Source organism: Nycticebus coucang, chromosome 3 (assembly GCF_027406575.1).
Source record: "Nycticebus coucang isolate mNycCou1 chromosome 3, mNycCou1.pri, whole genome shotgun sequence".
Classification (NCBI taxonomy): Eukaryota; Metazoa; Chordata; class Mammalia; order Primates; family Lorisidae; genus Nycticebus; species Nycticebus coucang.
In genome coordinates this window covers 59245466-59264101 of record NC_069782.1, presented here as the reverse complement: position 1 = coordinate 59264101, position 18636 = coordinate 59245466, and the positions used below count along the sequence as shown (strand labels likewise).

The 18636-nt window shown below is 50.6% G+C and overlaps 1 protein-coding gene and 1 pseudogene across 3 annotated transcripts in view; both read left to right on the top strand.

The window, feature by feature from the left end:
• The window catches only part of CERS4 (ceramide synthase 4), a 34818-nt gene extending 19970 nt beyond the window's left edge, over positions 1-14848 (top strand). Inside the window, exons 2-12 of one of the 2 annotated variants that reach the window (XM_053583401.1) lie at positions 1240-1459; positions 3861-4034; positions 8874-8991; positions 10163-10281; positions 10398-10455; positions 10800-10850; positions 11197-11289; positions 11490-11618; positions 12015-12121; positions 13734-13890; positions 13999-14848. In XM_053583401.1, the coding sequence (XP_053439376.1) occupies positions 3862-4034; positions 8874-8991; positions 10163-10281; positions 10398-10455; positions 10800-10850; positions 11197-11289; positions 11490-11618; positions 12015-12121; positions 13734-13890; positions 13999-14163 (1170 nt within the window). In that variant the 5' untranslated portion in view covers positions 1240-1459; position 3861 and the 3' untranslated portion in view covers positions 14164-14848. The remainder of the gene's footprint in view (positions 1-1239; positions 1460-3860; positions 4035-8873; positions 8992-10162; positions 10282-10397; positions 10456-10799; positions 10851-11196; positions 11290-11489; positions 11619-12014; positions 12122-13733; positions 13891-13998) is intronic. The other variant, XM_053583400.1, reaches the window with a different exon arrangement.
• A 2710-nt stretch (positions 14849-17558) lies between these two features.
• On the top strand, positions 17559-18091 carry LOC128580915 (40S ribosomal protein S12-like; annotated as a pseudogene). The gene is made up of 2 exons (XR_008378756.1): positions 17559-17765; positions 17907-18091. The product of XR_008378756.1 is annotated as a 40S ribosomal protein S12-like (transcript).
• The last annotated feature ends 545 nt before the right edge of the window (positions 18092-18636 follow it).

Here is an 18636-nt window from a genome sequence, read left to right as displayed (position 1 = left end):
TAAGTTATGATGACAGAACAATTAAAAAGGTGGCTGAGTTGGGGTTTGACCAGGAAGGAGTGTGAGGGAACATTTATGGTAAGAGAATAGGTTACCTAGCTACATGGATTTATCCAAACTCAGAGGCTGTGCACTTAGGAAAGAGGGCCCATCTGTGGATTGAGGATAGGCTTCATTTTAAAGGAGCAGGATGGAGTTGACCAGGAGTCAGCCCCCTTCATACAATTTTCTTAGTGTAGTTGGAATGTGGGAGGGGTCATGAGAGGTGAGGGAAGTCATCTTTCCTGCAGAGTGAATGATGCTGTGTCCAAGACTGATTTTAGAATTACTGCCTTACATGAAAGCCTTATCTCTGGTGCCAGCCCAGACCAGAGTAGGAAATACTGATGCTTCCCAGGAACACCAGCCTTCAAGCATTTCTGGAGAGTGGAAAGGGGGTTGCTGTGAACACACCATTTGGTCTCTGACCTGCTTTCTATCACCAGCTGTCCTCCCAGGATGGCTATACTCTTGTTGGGATTGTGAGGATTTACAGGAGTATGGGAAGGGGGTTGCTGGAATCATGAAATTTGGTTTCTGCCCTGCTTTCTTTCACTACCTGACTTCCAAATAGCTGTACTTTTGCAGGATCTTAAACATTTCTTCCCCACACACTTAAGATGTATGCATTTTGGCTAGACATGGTGGCTTACGCCTATAATCCTAACACTCTGGGAGGCCAAGGCGGGTGAATTGCCTGAACTCAGAAGTTCCAGACCAGCCTGAGCTGACCCCGTCTCTAAAAATAGCCGGGTGCTATGGTGGCCACCTGTAGTCCCAGCTACTTGGGAGGCTGAGGCAAGAAAATCGCTTGAGCCCAGGAGTTTGAGGTTGCTATGAGCTGTGACATCACAGCACTCTACCAAGAGTGACAAAGTGAGATTCAGTCTCAAAAAAAAGAAAAAAGATGGCTGGGCCTGGTGGTTCATGCCTGTAATCCTAGCACTCTGGGAGGCCGAGGTGGGTGGATGGCCTGAACTCACAGGTTCCAGACCAGCCAGAGCGAGGCCCCGTCTCCAAAAATAGCCGGGCGTTGTGGTGGGCGCCTGTAGTCCCTGGTACTCGGGAGGCTGAGGCAAGAGGATCACTTGAACCCAAGAGTTTGAGGTTGCTGTGAGCTGTGACTCCATGGCACTCTACCAAGGGCTACAAAGTGAGACTCTGTCTCAAAAAAAAAAAAGATATATTTATTTCATACAGGTAAATTTTACTTTGAAACAAACAAACAAAAAAAAGCAAATATTGAACCTGAGTTAATGATCTGCATGCTGAAGTGTTCAGGGGTGATGTGGCTTGATGTCTGCTGCCTACTTTGAAACGGGTCCTGAAAAATCAGATGGACTGATGGATGGATGGAAGGATGGATGTGCAGATGAGTGACGAAACAAAAAGAACAGAATGTGAAAGGGAGAATCTGCTGGTGGGTATACAGGCATTCGCTGTAAAATTCTTTCTTTTTTTTTTATTGTTGGGGATTTATTGAGGGTACAATAAGCCAGGTTACACTGATTGCAATTGTTAGGTAAAGTCCCTCTTGCAATCATGTCTTGCCCCCAGACGCTGTAAAATTCTTTCAACTTTTCTATAGGTTTGAAAGGTGAAAAGTGTTGGAGGAAATAATCCAAATTCCTCCCTGTGGCTCCTCTGCCCTTTCTCCCATTACCTCTCTGCCCTCCTCCTCTCCTTACTCTGCTTAAGCCACGTGGGCCTTCCTGGTTCTCCAATACTCCTGCCTCTGGGCCTTTGTACTTGCTGTGTTTTTCTCTGGAAAGCCCCTCCCCCAATCCCCTCCACCTTCTACACAAACCTAAGACCCCACCCCCACCCCACCATCTTTAGTCTCAGCTCAGATAGTGCCTCCTTAGAGAGGCCTTTCTTGATTACATTTATTTATGTAATTTTTTAGAAACAGAGTCTCACTTTCCTTTTTTTTTTTTTTTTTTTTTTTTGAGACAGACTCTCAAGCTGTTGCCTTGGGTAGAGTGCTGTGGCATCATGGCTCAAAGCAATTCTAACTCAGGCTCAAGTGATCCCTCAGTTTTTCTATTTTTAATAGAGATGGAGTCTTGCTTTTGCTCGGGCTGATCTCGTGAGCTCAGGCAATCCACCTACCTTGGCCTCCCAGAATTCTAAGATTACAGGATTTAGCCACTGCGCCTGGCCCAGAGTCTCGCTTTCTCACCCAGGCCAGAGTGCAATGGTGCAATCATAGCTCACTCAGTACTGCCTCGAAGTCCTGGGCTCAATCAATCCCCTTGTCTCAGCCCGCTGAGTAGCTGGGCATACATGTACGTGCCATCACGCCCAGCTAATTGCCTTGATCACATTTAAAATCATATGCATTTGCATTTTCTACTGGGCTCCGTTACCTTCTGGTATCTCACTGACTTATGAATCTATTTGTCTATCGGTTGCTTTCTCTGCTGGGTTCTGAGCTCCACAGGGACAGGAATGTGTCTGCTTATTCCTCTGCTGTGTCCCCAAGGCCCAGGCCCAACCTGGACATGTACAAGTCAATCAGAGAACATGTCTTGACCAGATGGATGGGTGATGGGATGGATGGGCAGACAGATGGATGTTCAGATGGGTGGAGGGATGGATGGATGATATAGGGACAGATGGATTGATGAAGGGATGGACAAATCAATTGATGAACAAACTTCCAAGTGAGGACCAGTGTGGTAGTCTGGACACTTAGCTCAAGATCTCAAGAAAGGGAGCAGCTATTTGGGGTCCTGGACCTCGGAGGACTCAAGTTCATGAGCCCCAACCAAACACTCCCTTGACTTCTGAATATCATTTTGGCATCTGCAAAGTGCAGGATAACAACTATTGCTTTGAGCTGTATTGATATAACTGTCGTGAAGAATCATTAGGCTAAGTAAACACTGTATGTGCCCTACTGGGTTGGGCTGAGAGGTAGGTATTTCTGTCCCTGTTTTACAGATGAGGTTGCGCAATCTGGTCATTTGCCTGAGGACGCATAGCCCACATCTGCCTTTAATGTTAGTTGTAAAAATTTGCCAGGCAAGTTTGGCGCCCATAGCTAAGTGATTAGGGCACCAGCCACATACACCAGGCCTGGCGGGTTCAAACCCGGCCTGGGGTCAGCTAAACAACAATGACAACTGCAATAAAAAAAAATAGCCCGGCCTTGTGGCGGGCACCTGTAGTCCCAGCTACTTGGGAGGCTGAAGCAAGAGAATCACTTAAGCCCAAGAGTTTGAGGTTGCTGTGCGCTGTGACGCCATGGCACTCTACTCAGGGTGACAACTTGAGACTGTATCAAAAAAAAAAAAAAGAAAAAGAAAAAGGCTCGGCACCTGTAGCTCAAGCCGCTAAGGCGCCAGCCACATAGAGCTGGCAGGTTCGAATCCAGCCTGGGCCTGCCAAACAACAATGACAACTACAACCAAAAAATAGCTGGGCATTGTGGTAGGTGCCTGTAGTCCCAGCTACTTGGGAGGCGGAAGCAAGAGAATCACTTAAGCCCAAGAGTTAGAGGTTGCTGTGAGCTGTGATGCCATGGCACTCTACCCAGGGCAACAGCTTGAGGCTATGTCTCAAAAAAAAAAAGAAAAAAGAAAAATAAAGATGAAAAAATTTGCCATGCAATGGAGAAGATGAGGGTAGGGCAGTGGCTAAAGCCCTGCCCTTCTGAGACCAGAGAGCTACTCCAGTGTCCCTGACTGAGGGAGATTGGTCTTCCAGGCCCACCTCCTCGTTGTCTGTGGAGCTGACGGGGCGAAGGAGGCCTGTGGTCTTGACTGCCACACCATCTTCCCTGCAGAGCTCCCCTCTAACTGTACATATGTCCATAGGATGTTGTCCAGCTTCAACGAATGGCTTTGGCAGGAGCAGTTCTGGTTGCCACCCAATGTCTCATGGGCCCATTTGGAGGACAGGGATGGCCTGGTCTTCGCCCACCCCCGGGACCTGCTGGCAGCCCTGCCTCTGGCCCTGGTTCTGCTGACCATGCGCATCGCCTTCGAGAGGTGAGTGCCTCGCCCGCAGCTTGTTACCCCCTAGTAGTCGGTGAGTGTGTTCCCGCCCCGTGCTGCTTGGCCTTCCTAATGTGTCCTGGCTGGACCCTGGCTTTGCACCAATGTCCTGTCCCCAGCTGTGCACACACCCCCCCCCCCCCTTTCTGGTCTCTGATTGCTGGTTTAGGGCAACAGGGGCCACAGCTCTGGGCTGAGTGTGCCAGCATCTTCGTAGAACTGCAGGGGTGAGGGGTGGGGAGCCTGGAGAACATAGGCCCACTTTGCTCTCCCAAGGGCCAGCCTGAAGAGCCCAGACATGGTTGACAAGTGGAGAAGGCCTTCCCCCCTGCCTGGGTTTATGTCTCTCCCTAAATTCCCCAACCCCTCCTCATTGGCTCTAACCAGCACCTTCCCTCACTCTGGCCTGCCCTTTTTTCCTTTTAGAGATGGAGTCTCTGTCACCCAGGCTAAAGTGCAGGGACATCATCATAGACTGCAGCCTCTAGCTCCTGGGCTGAAACAATTGTCTTGCCTCAGCCTCCCCAGTAGCTGGGACCACAGGCATGGCTACCATACTCAGCTAATTTTTAAATTTTTGTCTTGCTGTGTTGCTCAGGCTAATTTCAAACTCCTGGGCTCAAGTGACTCTCCCATCCTGGCCTCCCAAAGTGCTGAGATTATAGGCATGAGTTATCCCTCTGGCCCGGCCTCACCTTTTTCCCCTCTCCAGCCATCTGTTTTATATGCCACCTGCCCAGTTTCCTAATGACCTCCCAGTTGCTAAATCCCATGAATTTTCAGACATTTTTCCCATGACCCCTATGCTGCACAGACCCAGGTTGCCTCTCTCCCCATGGCCAAGGTCCTCTCCTCTGGCAGTGTGGACATCTCTCCGGGCCCCTTCCCTCCAGGCAGATGGCTCTTCCCTCTCCCACATGGACTGGTGCTGTGGCACAGTTCCCCAACCTGCCCTGCCAGGGTCCTTTCCTGCCTGAGGCACTGCCTGACTGCCCAGTGCCCTCAGCTGCCCTCCTCTCTTACCTTGCACAGTCTCTGATTTACCATCTGAAGTTATACTGATTTAAGAGACTCCCTTTTGGGCATCTACTTCATGCCAAGAAAGGCTCTAAGCAGTTTTAAATATCTTAACTCACCTTAATCCTTAATGCAACCCCAGGAGTTGGTGCTATTATAATTTCCATTTTAAAGAAGAGGAAACACAGGCACAGAGAGGTTGAGTGACCTACCTAAGGTCACACAGCAGGTTGATCCACTGTGCCTGAGGCTGTGCCAGAGGGAATCTGTTGAGGCCTTGAAGGGTAATGGAATCCCTGCCTTCCCACAGGGATAGAAGAGGGTGTGGATAGACTATACCCAGGCACACTTTTGGACCCCGGGGATGGTGGGGGCAGAATGCGTATTTATTTTTATTTTTTATGTTTTTGAGATAGAGCCTCTCAAGCTGTCGCACGGGGTGGAGTGCTGTGGCATCACAGCTCACAGCAACCTCCAACTCCTGGGCTCAAGCTATTCTCCTGCCTCTGCCTCCCAAATAGCTGGGACCACAGGCACCCGCCACAACACCACGGCTATTTTTTGGTTGCAGCCATCATTGTTTGGCGGGCCTGGGCTTGATTTGAAACCGCCAGTTCAGGTGTATGTGGCTGGCGCCTTAGTGACTTGAGCCATAGGTGCCGAGCTCAGAATGCATATTTAAATGGTAGCCTTCTCTGAGGTAGAGGTGTTATTGTTAGGATACAAAGCTCAGTAGGTACTGTGTATTGAACAAGTGGTTATGGCACTAGCCACGTACCCTGAGGGTGGCGGGTTCGAACCCAGCCCTGGCCAGCTAAATAACTACAACAAAAAAAATAGCCAGACATTGTGGCAGGCACCTGTAGTCCCAGCTACTTGGGAGGCTGAGGCAAGAGAATCGCTTCAGCCCAAGAGTTTGAGGTTGCTTTGAGCTGTGACACCACAACACTCTACCAAGGGCGACATAATGAGACTCTGTCTCAAAAATAAAGAAAAAAAGAAAAGAATTTCTCTGGACCAAGATTAGGATATAAAAGTATAGAGTTTATTTTTTATCTTCTTAGATAGGGGAAGGGAGAAAAGGAAAGGGCGGGGAGAGAACAGGGAAATGTGTGGCATCCCCCCCAAAATGAAGAATTCCTACCCTGAAGTCAGGGGCTAGGTGAATTTAAGGGGGCAAAATTTTAAAAGGTAACTACAGCCAGAATCCACAGGGCACTATGAAACTGGTCCATCTGCCTTTCCTCCAATAGGATTTTGCTGTTGGAGACAGACTTTGCACAGGAGTTTCTGATCCTGTTGATTCTGTCCTGATCTTGGAATTTCTCTCCATGTAGAGTCTTTGATTTCAGGGTTTGAAGAATGAAACCACGGACCACTTGGATAAGCTAAAGGACAGAACTTATTGACAGAGAAAGAAATAGATAAAGGAAAAAAGGTCAACAGAACGTCTGGCAGCAGAGGGAGGAAACCCAAGTGGGAAGCCCTCCTGAGCCTTTTGCCTAGGGGTTCATATACTGCCTACCAACAGAGGGATCTTGGGACTTGTGTCAGGATGGTATCATAATTGGCCAGCAGCCAGGCAGGCAAAAATGATCCTAAAATTAGCAAGTGACTGTATTATAATGCAAATGAAAGTGGTTCTTACAGTCCTCATCCCAGGTGAGGCAGCAAAGTGTGGGCTTTCCATTCGAGGAGGGACCCCCCACCACCACCACCATGAGCTACTGAGCAGGCTGCTGGAGTCCAGAGAATGCAGTCTGGAAAAGGTCTGTTTGCCCAGGCCTAGAAAATGGAGGTTCCCTGTCCATCCCTGAATGGGGGAACCTTGTATCACTGAGATAGGATTTTGGCCAGGGTCTGAGGCCAGACACCTCAGCCCACAACCTATTTTTTCTTCAGGGACAACCCAAGAACTCTTGAGGCTATAGTACAGATTCTAAAAGATAGATTTAGACAACATATATAGTGATTATAAAGAAAATTTCTATTTCCTTCCTGTCTGCTGGGCTCCTCAGTGGTTTGTGAAGTCAGAAATCTACCAGGTGCCTATTCCCAAGAGAAAGTGAGCAGAGAGACCTCATGATTGATTTTTAGCCCTTACTGAAAAATTATGAGTTAATAATTTCTCTATTGCTTGGCACAGTGGCTCATGCCTGGCGTGGTGGCTCATGCCTGTAATCCCAGCACTTGGGAGGCCAAGGATTGCCTAAGCTCACAGGTTCGAGACTAACCTGAGACAGAGCAAGACCCCATCTCTAAAAAATAGCCAGGTGCTGTGGCAGCCACCTGTAGTCCCAGATACTTGGGAGGCTAAGACAAGGGAATCGCTTGAACCCAGGAGTTGTGAGGTTGCTGTGAGACACGGTACTCTACCAAGGGTGACAGAGTGAAACTCTGTCTTAAAATAATAATAATAATGATAATTTCTCAGGCAGCACCCGTAGCTCAGTGGGTGAGGCGCCAGTCACATACACTGAGGCTGGTAGGTTGGAGCCAGCCTGGGCCTGCTAAACATCAATGACAACTACATCCAAAAAATAGCCGGGCATTGTGGCAGGCACCTGTAGTCCCAGCTACTTGGGAGGCTGAAGCAAGAGCATCGCTTAAGCCCAAGAATCTGAGGTTGCTGTGAGCTGTGACGCCACAAAACTCTACTGAGGGTGACATAGTGAGACTCTGTCTCAAAAACTAAAATAATAATAATGATAATTTCTCTATCATTTCACTATAAAGACCAACCAACCATCTATATAGTTATCAGGTTCCAAAGGCATCCTGGGCCCCCCTGCTGAGAAATGAGGTCCTGCCTATCCCAGACCCCTAGGAGTTGAGGACCACCCCCTCACCTACCCACTCCCAGGAAGGTGAGACCCTGCCCTTTCCAGCCCCCAGAGAAATGAGGCCCCATCCCTCCCACCCTATTGCCATGGTGAGGTACTGCGGCAGGCAAAGCCTTTCCTACTTACACATGCAGAGGTTTTGTTTTTTCAAAAAAGGAATTCAGGCCGGGTGTGGTGGCTCATGCCTATAATGCTAGCATTCTGGAAGGCAGAGACAAGAGTATCACTTGAGGTCAGGATTTTGAGACCAGCCTAAGCAAGAGGGAGACCCTGTGTCTACTAAAATTAGAAAACTTAGTCGAGTGTGGTGGGTTCCACTTTGGTGACTGAGGCAAGAGGATGGTATAAGCTTAGGAGTTTGAGGCTACAGTGAGCTATGATGACACCGTGGTACTCCAGACTGGGCAACAAAACAAGACATGTCTACATACAAAAACCCATAGTTGTAGCCAGGTGTTGTGGTGAGCGCCTATGGTCCCAGCTACTTGGGAGGCTGAGGCAAGAGAATCGCTTAAGCCCAAGAGTTTGAGGTTGCTGTGAGCTGTGAGCACTTTACCGAGGGTGTCATAGTGATACTCTGTCTCAAAAAAAAAATTAAAAAATTAAAGGTCCTGGCTCGGCGCCTGTTGCTCAAGCAGCTAAGGCGCCAGCCACATACACCAGAGCTGACAGGTTCGAACCCAGCCCAGGCCTGCCAAACAACAACTACAACCAAAAAATAGCCAGGCATTGTTGTGGCGCTTGTAGTCCCAGCTACCTGGGAGGCTGAGGCAAGAGGATCACTTAAACCCAGGAGTTGGAGGTTGCTGTGAACTGTGATGCCACAGCACTCTACCCAGAATGACAACTTGAGGCTCTGTCTCAAAAATAAATAAATAAAGGTCCCATACAAACATGGCCCTGTCCCTTCTCCCGTATGCACAGTCCTGTCCCTCCCTACCTTTGCTGATGGGCTCTGTCTCCCTTGCTCCAGGTTTGTTGGCCTGCCTCTGAGCCAGTTTTTGGGTGTGCAGGATAAGACCAGGAGGCCAGTGAAGCCAAACACCACACTGGAGAGATACTTTCTGAAGAAAGGACAGAGACCCAAGGAGGTGAGCGCCCCCCACCCCCATCCCCATGGGCCAACAGGCTGCTCTGTGGAAGGACCTAGGGGTACTATATGGGTCTACTGATTGGGGCAGGGGAAGTGAAGGTAGCCTATAGTCCCCCCATAGTGACCTCCATTCTCTATTCTACCTGGGTCCCCAGCTTCCCCAAAGATGGGCCTCCTGCATGCCTCTCCCAGCCCTGCTGGGAGGTGAGGCCCTGCCCCCCTCAACCTCCACCTCCACCCTGGGTATCAGCAGACACAGCTGCCCAGTGAACAGATGCTGGGGCTGTGGTAGGAGGAGCAGTTCCTCTTCTGTCCATGGGTCAGTCCAATGGACTGTTCAGGTCACCCTGGATAGGGAGTGGGGAAGGTGACAGTGGCAGCCCTATGGCCTTCCCTCCATTCCCGTCCATGGTGAGGCTACAGGGTGGGCAGGGTCTGAGCTGTTCCAGTACCAGGCTGATTCCTGGTGGAGGTGGAGATGGTAAAGATTCTATACCCAGGGGGCACAGGGCAGCTTCTACAGAGCGGAGTCCCTTCCCCCTCCCTGCAACTCCCTCTGTAGGCAGGGCAGGTGGGGGGGGGGGAGGTTGGGTTGAGACCTGACTCTTCTGGAGGGGTACAGGAAAGTTTTGGGGAGGAGGGGCTGTACCCTACCCTAGTGTCTTACTTTTTTTTTTTTTTTTTTTTTTTTTTTTTTTTTTTTTGAGTCAGTCTTATTCTATTGCCCTGGGTGGACAGCCATGGTGTCATAGCTCACAGTAACCCCAAACTCCTGGGCTCAAGCTATCCTCTTGCCTCAGTTTTTCTATTTTTAGTAGAAACAGGGTCTTGAATTCCTGAGCTCAGTCTACCCACCTCAGCTTCCCAGAGTGCTAGGTTTACAGGTGTGAGCCACTGCTCAGGCCCCCAGTGTCTTTCTTAGGCCCAGTCCACATCAGTGACCTGCCTGCCCTGTGAACAGGGTTAGTGTTCATAAGGTCCAAGTATTCTAGGGGGGCCCTCCCCATGATATCCCCTGCCAGATCCTCTCTGTGGTAGACATGGCTGCCCAGTAGGCAAAACCTGGGGCTGCAAGAGGGATAGCAGAGCTGAGTCCTGCCTGTCTGGGGAGGCGTGTGGGAAGCCATCATGGGGCCTCAGTGACCCTAGCTATTATCACCCCTCCCTAGCCCCAGCTGGCCCTCCTGTCCACCCAATGTGGCCTCACACCACGGCAGACCCAGCGCTGGTTCCGGAGACGCAGGAACCAGGATCGGCCCTACCTAAGCAAGAAGTTCTGTGAGGCCAGGTAAGACCAAGGTGGGTGACCCACCCACCCCAGTGGGTGACCGACCCCAGGGAGAAGGGCAGCAGGGCGAATGGTGCCTTTTGATGGCTCCTCATGGGCTTCCTCCCCACCTGCAGCTGGAGGTTTGTCTTCTATCTGTGTTCCTTTGCCGGTGGCTTCTTGGTCCTCTACCACGTGAGTATACCTGACTGCTCACCTGTCCTGTCCACTTGTCCCACAAGCACCTCCTAGACTCCAGGCCTGGATCTGAGTGGGGGCAGGGTGTTTGTGTGAAGCGGGTATAGCGATAAAGGGAGAGAGAGGAGAAAGCTTAGCAAGGGACCCCGTGAGGACCTACTGCCACCAGGATCTGGGGGCTTTGCAGTGAGTGAGCCCCCAGTCAAGAGTCAAAGGCAGAGATATAATCAGGCAGGAAAAAGTAAGTTTGAGTGAAAGTGGAGCCCCAGGGAGGCCCTGGACCCAGGTGGAAGGGCTGGATTCTAACCTTTGCACAGCCTGAGTCACCTGTTTCCCTGCAGGAGTCATGGTTATGGACACCAACAATGTGCTGGGACAGTTACCCAAATCAGGTGAGTGGCATAGGGTGCGTAGAGGCTTGGAGGGGCAGGGGGATTAGAGTTCCTGGGGTGATAGGCACAAGAGCCAAACCCAGAGAGCACACCATAATTCCCTGAGTCCTGCTTTCTGACCATTTTTTACTCCTGGGTGGAATAGAGAAGGGGCCAAGAGGTCAGGAAACTCAGCAGAAGCTGCCGCAAAACCAGTGCCCTTGATTCCTTCCAGGAACAGGGAGCTCACTCATTGAGATTCAGTTTTCCTGGTTTTGAGCAAACAGAAAGGGCCCTGAGCCATGCCCCTGCCTGGCTAGAGCCATCACTCCCACAGCTAACTCTGTCCTGCCCTGCCCTGACACAGACCCTGAAGCCGGCCTTGTACTGGTGGTACCTCCTGGAGCTGAGTTTCTACATCTCCCTGCTAATCACACTGCCATTTGATGTCAGGCGAAAGGTAAGGCCAGGCCAAGGGTCCTGCTAGGGTAGCGATACCCAGTTTCTGGACAGGGAGCTTGAGCTGGGAGAAGTGGCCTCCAAAGCCATACCTGAGATGCCCTGGGTGCCTGGGGCAGGAAGCATAGCATCCCTGAGGTCTGAGGCCACACCAAACCCCTGAGAGGGCCTGCTTCTACTGAGACTCACCATCTCCCACAGGATTTCAAGGAGCAGGTGCTGCATCACCTCGTGACCATCATCCTGATTACCTTCTCCTACAGCGCCAACCTGTTGCGCATTGGCTCTCTGGTGCTGCTGCTACATGATTCCGCTGATTTCCTGCTGGAGGTGGGCTGGCCCTCACTTGCCCTCCCAGGTGCCCCTGGAGATGAGGCCCTAGCCCTCAGTCTGAGCAGGAGGGGAGGCCTTGCCCCTTCCATCTTCCTGGGTGGGGAAGCCCCACCTCCTTTTCAGTGTCTCTAGTGATGAAGCTCCACCCCTCTTCTTGGGTGACAAGGCCCCACCCCTTTTTTGGGGGGGGGGAATGAAGTCCATCCCCTATCAGCCCGGGCAAAATTATACTCACTTCCCCCCTGAGGAGCACACACCTTTTACCTTTTTAGCCTTTCCTAAAGACCAGGCCCCACCCCACCAAACCTCCTCCCTCCCCCTAGAGCCTGGTCTGCCCCCCTTCCCACCTCGTTTGTGCTTCTGACCCCGTGTCTCTCTGCTCCCCTCCCTCAGGCCTGTAAGATGTTCAACTACACGCCCTTCCGGACAGCGTGCGATGTCCTCTTCCTCATCTTCTCCATGGTCTTCTTCTATACTCGCCTCCTGCTTTTCCCTACCCAGTGAGTGGGCCCTCCGGGGGAGGGTTGGGGAGGTGGGAGGGTGTGTCGGAGACCCTGCCCCAGGATACTAGGGGTAATTGGCTGGGTGACTTCCAGGAAGAAGTAGGAAAGGGTGTGCTTGGCACAGGCCACAGCATATGCAAAGGCCCAAAGGTGAGAGCGAGAGCTGGACACAGCCATTACCCAGCATGCCAGGAACATGGAGACAGGGGAGAGGTCAGGGGGGCCTGCTCACTAAAGTTTTTGCCCAATAAATATTTCTTGAGCCTCTTGAATGTGCCGGTGCTGAGGCCACAGCAGAAGTAGCAACCCAAAGATCCCTGTCCTTGTGGGGCTGACATTGCATGGGGGCAGACAGAAAATGAGGCAAAGCGGTGAAATACAGAGCATATGAAGGAATGACAGCGCTAAACAAAGTGAGGTTGGGAAGGTAGCAGGCATCAGATGGGATGCTCAGGGAATGCCCCTCTGACAGTGGACAGAAACGGGGGGGAGGTGAGGAGAACCGTGCTGATCGTGGAGGAAGTGTTCCAGGCAGAGAACAGCACATGTGAAGGCTCTGAGACGGACGAAACTGTGCCCCGAGACTCATGTGGCTAGAGCAGAGCCAGTGAGGGGAAGAAAGAGAGAGGGGAGTGGAGGAGGGGACAGAACAGGTCGTGCAGGGCCTTGTGGGCTGCAAGAAGGACTTTGGTTTTGATTCCAAGGGAGGTGGGAGGCGTGGAAGGCTGTGAGCAGAGGGGCCGCTGGGACCTGGCGCGAGTACTTACGGGCGCCCTCTTGTGGCTTCAGGGGGAACAGATGGTGGGAGGGGCAAGCAGGGAAAACAAGGGGACAAGTGTACTGACAGAGTGGGTGGATTCTCAAGGGGCGTGCCCTCGGGATCAGGAGATGGAACACCAGCACAGGAAGAGCCGGATGAAGTACCAGTACCCACCCTGTCCCTGAGGAGACATGGAGGAGGAAGGCATGCCAGTCTGGGCCTCTGGGGAGAGAGGCACATACAGCAGGCGCCAGCCCAACTGCTGGGTTTTGCAGTCACCAGACATGGTCACACAGGAACCAGGTGTGGCCAGAGGGGCCCATCCTTGTGTTCTCTGCTGTTTGTAGGCTGAGCAGGAGTCTGCAGAGGTGATAGGGGCATTTGCTGAGTGGCCTCTGGGGGTTGAGTGCTGTGGAGTAAGGCAGATCACTGGCTACCCCAGAGTGGGTTAGGGGGACACTGCGGCTACAGCCTGTACTTCCAAGGAGTTTCAAGAGAACAGAAATGACACATGGCCCAAGGGGCAAAGTAGACATTCTCTGCAGCTGATTTGAGGAGGTAGTCACCTGCTGAAGGGGGAGGAGCTGGGAGTGTGAGGAGGGGAGGGAAGATGTGAAAGGTTCACCCAGGAGAGAATCTGGGGCACTAGGTACCCCCTTGAGGGTCCTAGTGGGGAATGTCCAGACGGTGAGCACTGCGTCCTGCTGATTTTGTATAAGCAGACGAGAGAGGCGCCTTCCACACCAGCTGAGAAAAGCACAGGGGGCACTAGGAGTCATAGGTGGTTCAGAGCAGGTAAGGCTATGCGAGTTAGCGGCTGGTGAAGCCCCTCCGTCCTTCCCGCTGTAGGATCCTCCACACCACGTACTATGACTCCATCAGGGAATGGGGCCCCTTCTTCGGCTACTACTTCTTCAACGCACTCCTGATGCTGCTGCAGCTGCTGCATGTGTTCTGGGCTTGCCTCATCCTGCGCATGCTCTTCAGCTTCGTAAAGAAAGGCCAGGTACAGCCAGGCAGGGACGGCTTGTGTGGGCACCACCCTTGGGTCCCCAGCCCAATCCCAAGCTCTTCCCTGCTCTGAGCTTCCGCCTCCTTCCTCCCTGTTTCCCAGATGGAGAAGGATGTGCGCAGTGATGTGGAAGAGTCAGACTCCAGCGAGGAAGAGACAGCAGAGTCCCATGAATATCCACAGCTCAAGAACGGGGCAGCCCCCATTGACGGCCCCCGGAGCCGCGTGGCCGGGCGGTTGGTCAATGGGCACACATCAGCCACATAGCCACTGGCCAAGGGTGGCTGCAAGAAGCCTGGACTGGTGGCCCTTGGGCTAGCTCCAGGGACACAGGGAGGGCTGATGATCTGTCTCTAGCCCTTTCCTTCTGCTCATCCTTCCTCCCTCCTTTCCTCTGAGCAACTGGACTGAGCCAAGAGGCAGGAGCCCCAGGCTGAAAGGGGCCCAATAAAACTTGAACAGAGCTGAATTCTTTGCCTGAGAACTTGGGTCCCTGTCAAAGCTCCTTTCTAATCCCAGAGATCCCTGAAGGAGTCAGGCCTCTACTTACATACCCAACTGATGGGTTCTCACTGCCACCCAATCAAGGATGCATGCCTACTCCCAGGGGCCCCAGACAGCAAGGCAGGGAAGCCCCACCCCAAGTGAGTCCCTTCCCAGCCACCATCTTAGAAAAGCCACCTCCCTCCACCCCAACACAGACAGAACACACTTCACCCTTGAGGTCCCTGGAGCCTCCCTGGGGACATGGCAGGGGATGAGGGCAAATCACACAGGCTTCCCAAGGGTCAGCCTGGAGGAGATTGGGCAGAGAGTATAAATTGCTGCTACCACTTTGGAAAATCATTCAGCACCATGTATAATTGTAGATCTTTTATAAAGTTCAAAAGTGACTCAAATAAGATGTTATGTAGGCATTAATATCTAGCTGGTACAACTATAATAAAATATAAACACAAAATTCAGAATAGTAATGTTACCTTTGATCTGGGATAGTAGGGGAATGCGATTCACGTACATACATTACTGTTCCAGTTTATAAAGGGATATGCAAAAAAGACAACCAACTCACAGAATAGAAGAAAATATTTGCATGCCATATATTTGAAGAAGGCCTAGCATCCACAATATATAAAGAACTCTTACAACTCAACAAAAACTCCAATTAAAAAAAAGCAGGCTGGGGCGGTGCCTGAGGCTCAGTGAGTAGAATGCCAGTCCCATATACCGAGGGTGGCGGGTTCAAACCTGGCCCCAACCAAACTGCAAAAAAAAAACAATTAGCAGGGTTTTGTGGCAATCTGTAGTCCTAGCTACTTGGGAGGCTGAGGCAAGAGAATCACCTAAGCCCAAGAGCTGGAGGTTGCTGTGAACTATGATGCCACGGCACTCTACCAAGGGTGATAAAGTCAGACTCTGTCTCTAAACAAAACAAAAAAAAGCAGGCTGGGTGAGGTGCCTCATACCTGTATTCCTAGCACCATGGGAGGCCGAGGTGGGAGGATTATTTAAGGCCAGGAATTCAAGACCAACCTGAGGAAGAGTGAGAATCCAACTCTACAAGAAATAGAAAAATTTAGCTGGGTGTGACAGCATCAACCTGTAGTCCCACCTACTTGGGAGGCAGAAAAAGGATTACTTGAAACCAGGAGTTTGAGGCTACAGTGTCTGGGTGACAGAGCAAGACACTTTATTAAAAAAAAGTTAGGGGTGACGCCTGTGGCTCAGTGAGTAGGGTGCCGGCCCCATATGCCGAGGGTGGCGGGTTCAAACCCAGCCCCGGTCAAACTGCAACAACAAAAAAAATAGCTGGGCGTTGTGGCGGGCGCCTGTAGTCCCAGCTGCTCGGGAGACTGAGGCAGGAGAATCGCGGAAGCCCAAGAGCTGGAGGTTGCTGTGAGTCCTGTGACATCACGGCACTCCACTGAGGGCAGTAAAGTGAGACTCTGTCTCTACAAAAAAAAAAAAAAAAAAAAGAATAACTATATGATCCAGCAATTCCACTTGTAGGTATATACCAAAAGGAACTGAAAGTAGGTACTCAAACACTTGCATGTGCATGTTCGTAATGATCTTAATCACAAGAACTGAAAGGTAAGCTAGGTGTGGGGCTCACACCTGTAAACCCAGCACTCTGGGAGGCTGAGGCAGGTGGATTGCTTGAGCTCAGGAGTTCAAGACCAGCCTGAGAAAGTGTGAAGCCCTGTCTCTAAAACAAACAACCAAAAAAATAGCCAGGCAGGGTGGTGCCTGTGGCTGAAAGGGGTAGGGCGCCAGCCCCATATGCCGGAGGCTCCCGTGGTGGGTTCAAACCCAGCCCCAGCCCAGGCCAAAAACTGCAAAAAAAAAAAAAAAAAAATATATATATATATATATATATATATAGGGCGGCGCCTGTGGCTCAGTCGGTAAGGCGCCGGCCCCATATACCGAGGGTGGCGGGTTCAAACCCGGCCTCGGCTGAACTGCAACCAAAAAATAGCTGGGTGTTGTGGCGGACGCCTGTAGTCCCAGCTACTCGGGAGGCTGAGGCAAGAGAATCACTTAAGCCCAGGAGTTGGAGGTTGCTGTGAGCTGTGTGATGCCATGGCACTCTACCAAGGGCCATAGAGTAAGACTCTGTCTCTACAAAAAAAAAAATATATATATATATACATATATATAGAGAGAGAGAGAGCGTGCCAGGCATTGTGGTGGGCACCTATAGTCTCAGCTACTTGGGAGACTGAGGCAAGAGAATTGCTTGAGCCCAAGAGTTTGAGGTTGCTGTGAGCTATGATGCCAGGCACTCTACCGAGGATGACATAGTGAGACTCTGTCGGAAAAAAGAAAAGACACTGTGCTCAAGGAAAGAAGCCATACGCAAAAGGTCACATGCTGTATGATTCCACCTGTATGAAAAACCCAGAAGAAATAGGCCTATAAAATGTAGATTTAGGGTGGCGTCTGTGGCTCAGTCGGTAAGGCGCCGGCCCCATATACCGAGGGTGGCGGGTTCAAACCCGGCCCCCGCTGAACTGCAACCAAAAAATAGCTGGGCGTTGTGGCGGGCGCCTGTAGTCCCAGCTACTCGGGAGGCTGAGGCAAGAGAATCGCTTAAGCCCAGGAGTTGGAGGTTGCTGTGAGCTGTGTGATGCCACGGCACTCAACCCAAGGGGCATAAAGTGACACTGTGTCTCTACAAAAAAAAAAAAAAAAATGTAGATTTAAAGTTGCCAAGAGCTGGACGGTAGGAAGATAGGGAATAACTGTTTAATGGGTACAGAATTTAATTTTGGAATAATGGAAGTGTTTTGGAACGAAAGTTGTGGTTGAAAAACATTGCAAATCTACTAAATGTTGCTTAATTATTCACGTTAAAATGCTTAATTTTGTTATGTGAATTTCACTTCTTAAAAATGCATGAAAAAGATTTGCACACCAATAATTAGTGTGTGAAGAAATAAGGATTTCTCCAATTTCATTTACCTGGTATTCTCCCACTAGTCACCCCAATTCCCTCCACAGATAGACCTTCATGGGTCAAAAGAGAAATCATAATGGACATTACGAACTTACAGATGAAGAATAAAAACATATCAATACTTGTAGGATTCAGCTTAAACAATCTTCTGAGGGAAATGTGTAGACCGATATATTAGAAAAGAGAAAAATCGCTCTTTCCCCGCCGCCGCCGAGTCGCGCCGAGGCCGAGCCTTAGGTGAGGTCAAGATTCAACTTCACCCGTAACTCACCGCCATGGCCGAGGAAGGCATTGCTGCTGGAGGTGTAATGGACGTTAACACCGCTTTACAAGAGGTGCTGAAGACCGCCCTCATCCACGATGGCCTTGCACGTGGAATCCGCGAAGCTGCCAAAGCCTTAGACAAGTACGTGTATCAGTCTCAATACTGTGGGTTGTTGCAACCGGAACAAAACAGCAGCCCAGGGAAGAAAGCGTGAAGTTCATGACGTTAGCCCAAAAGTTCAGAGTGACATCTGTATCTGTCCTACCGGAAACCTAGGAAAAGGCGCTAAGCCCATCTTTGTGTGCTTGCATCCAACTGTGATGAGCCTATGTATGTCAAGTTGGTGGAGGCCCTTTGTGCTGAACACCAAATCAACCTAATTAAGGATTATGGCAAAGAATCTCAGGCCAAGGATGTCATCGAAGAGTACTTCAACTGCAAGAAATGAACAAATAAAACTTTAGCTCCTGAAAAAAAAATAAAGAAAAGAGAAAAATCTCAAAAATAGGTAGCTAAGTATGTAATTTTATTTATTTATTTATTTATTTTTTTTGTAGAGACAGAGTCTCACTTTATGGCCCTCAGTAGAGTGCCATGGCATCACACAGCTCACAGCAACCTCCAACTCCTGGGCTTAAGCGATTCTCTTGCCTCAGCCTCCCAAGTAGCTGGGACTACAGGTGCCTGCCACAACGCCCGGCTATTTTTTGGTTGCAGTTTGGCCGGGGCAGGGTTTGAACCCACCACCCTCGGTATATGGGGCCCGCGCCTTACCGACTGAGCCACAGGTGCCGCCCTATTTATTTACTTTTTATTATTTTATTTTATTTTTTGAAACAGTCTCACTATGTCACCCTGGGTAAAATGCCATGGCATCACAGTTTACAGCAACCTCAAACTCTTGGGCTTAAGCGATTCTCTTGCCTCAGCCTCCCAAATAGCTGGGACTACAGGTGCCTGCCACAATGCCCGGCTATTTTTTGGTTATAGTTGTTATTGTTTGGCAGGCCCA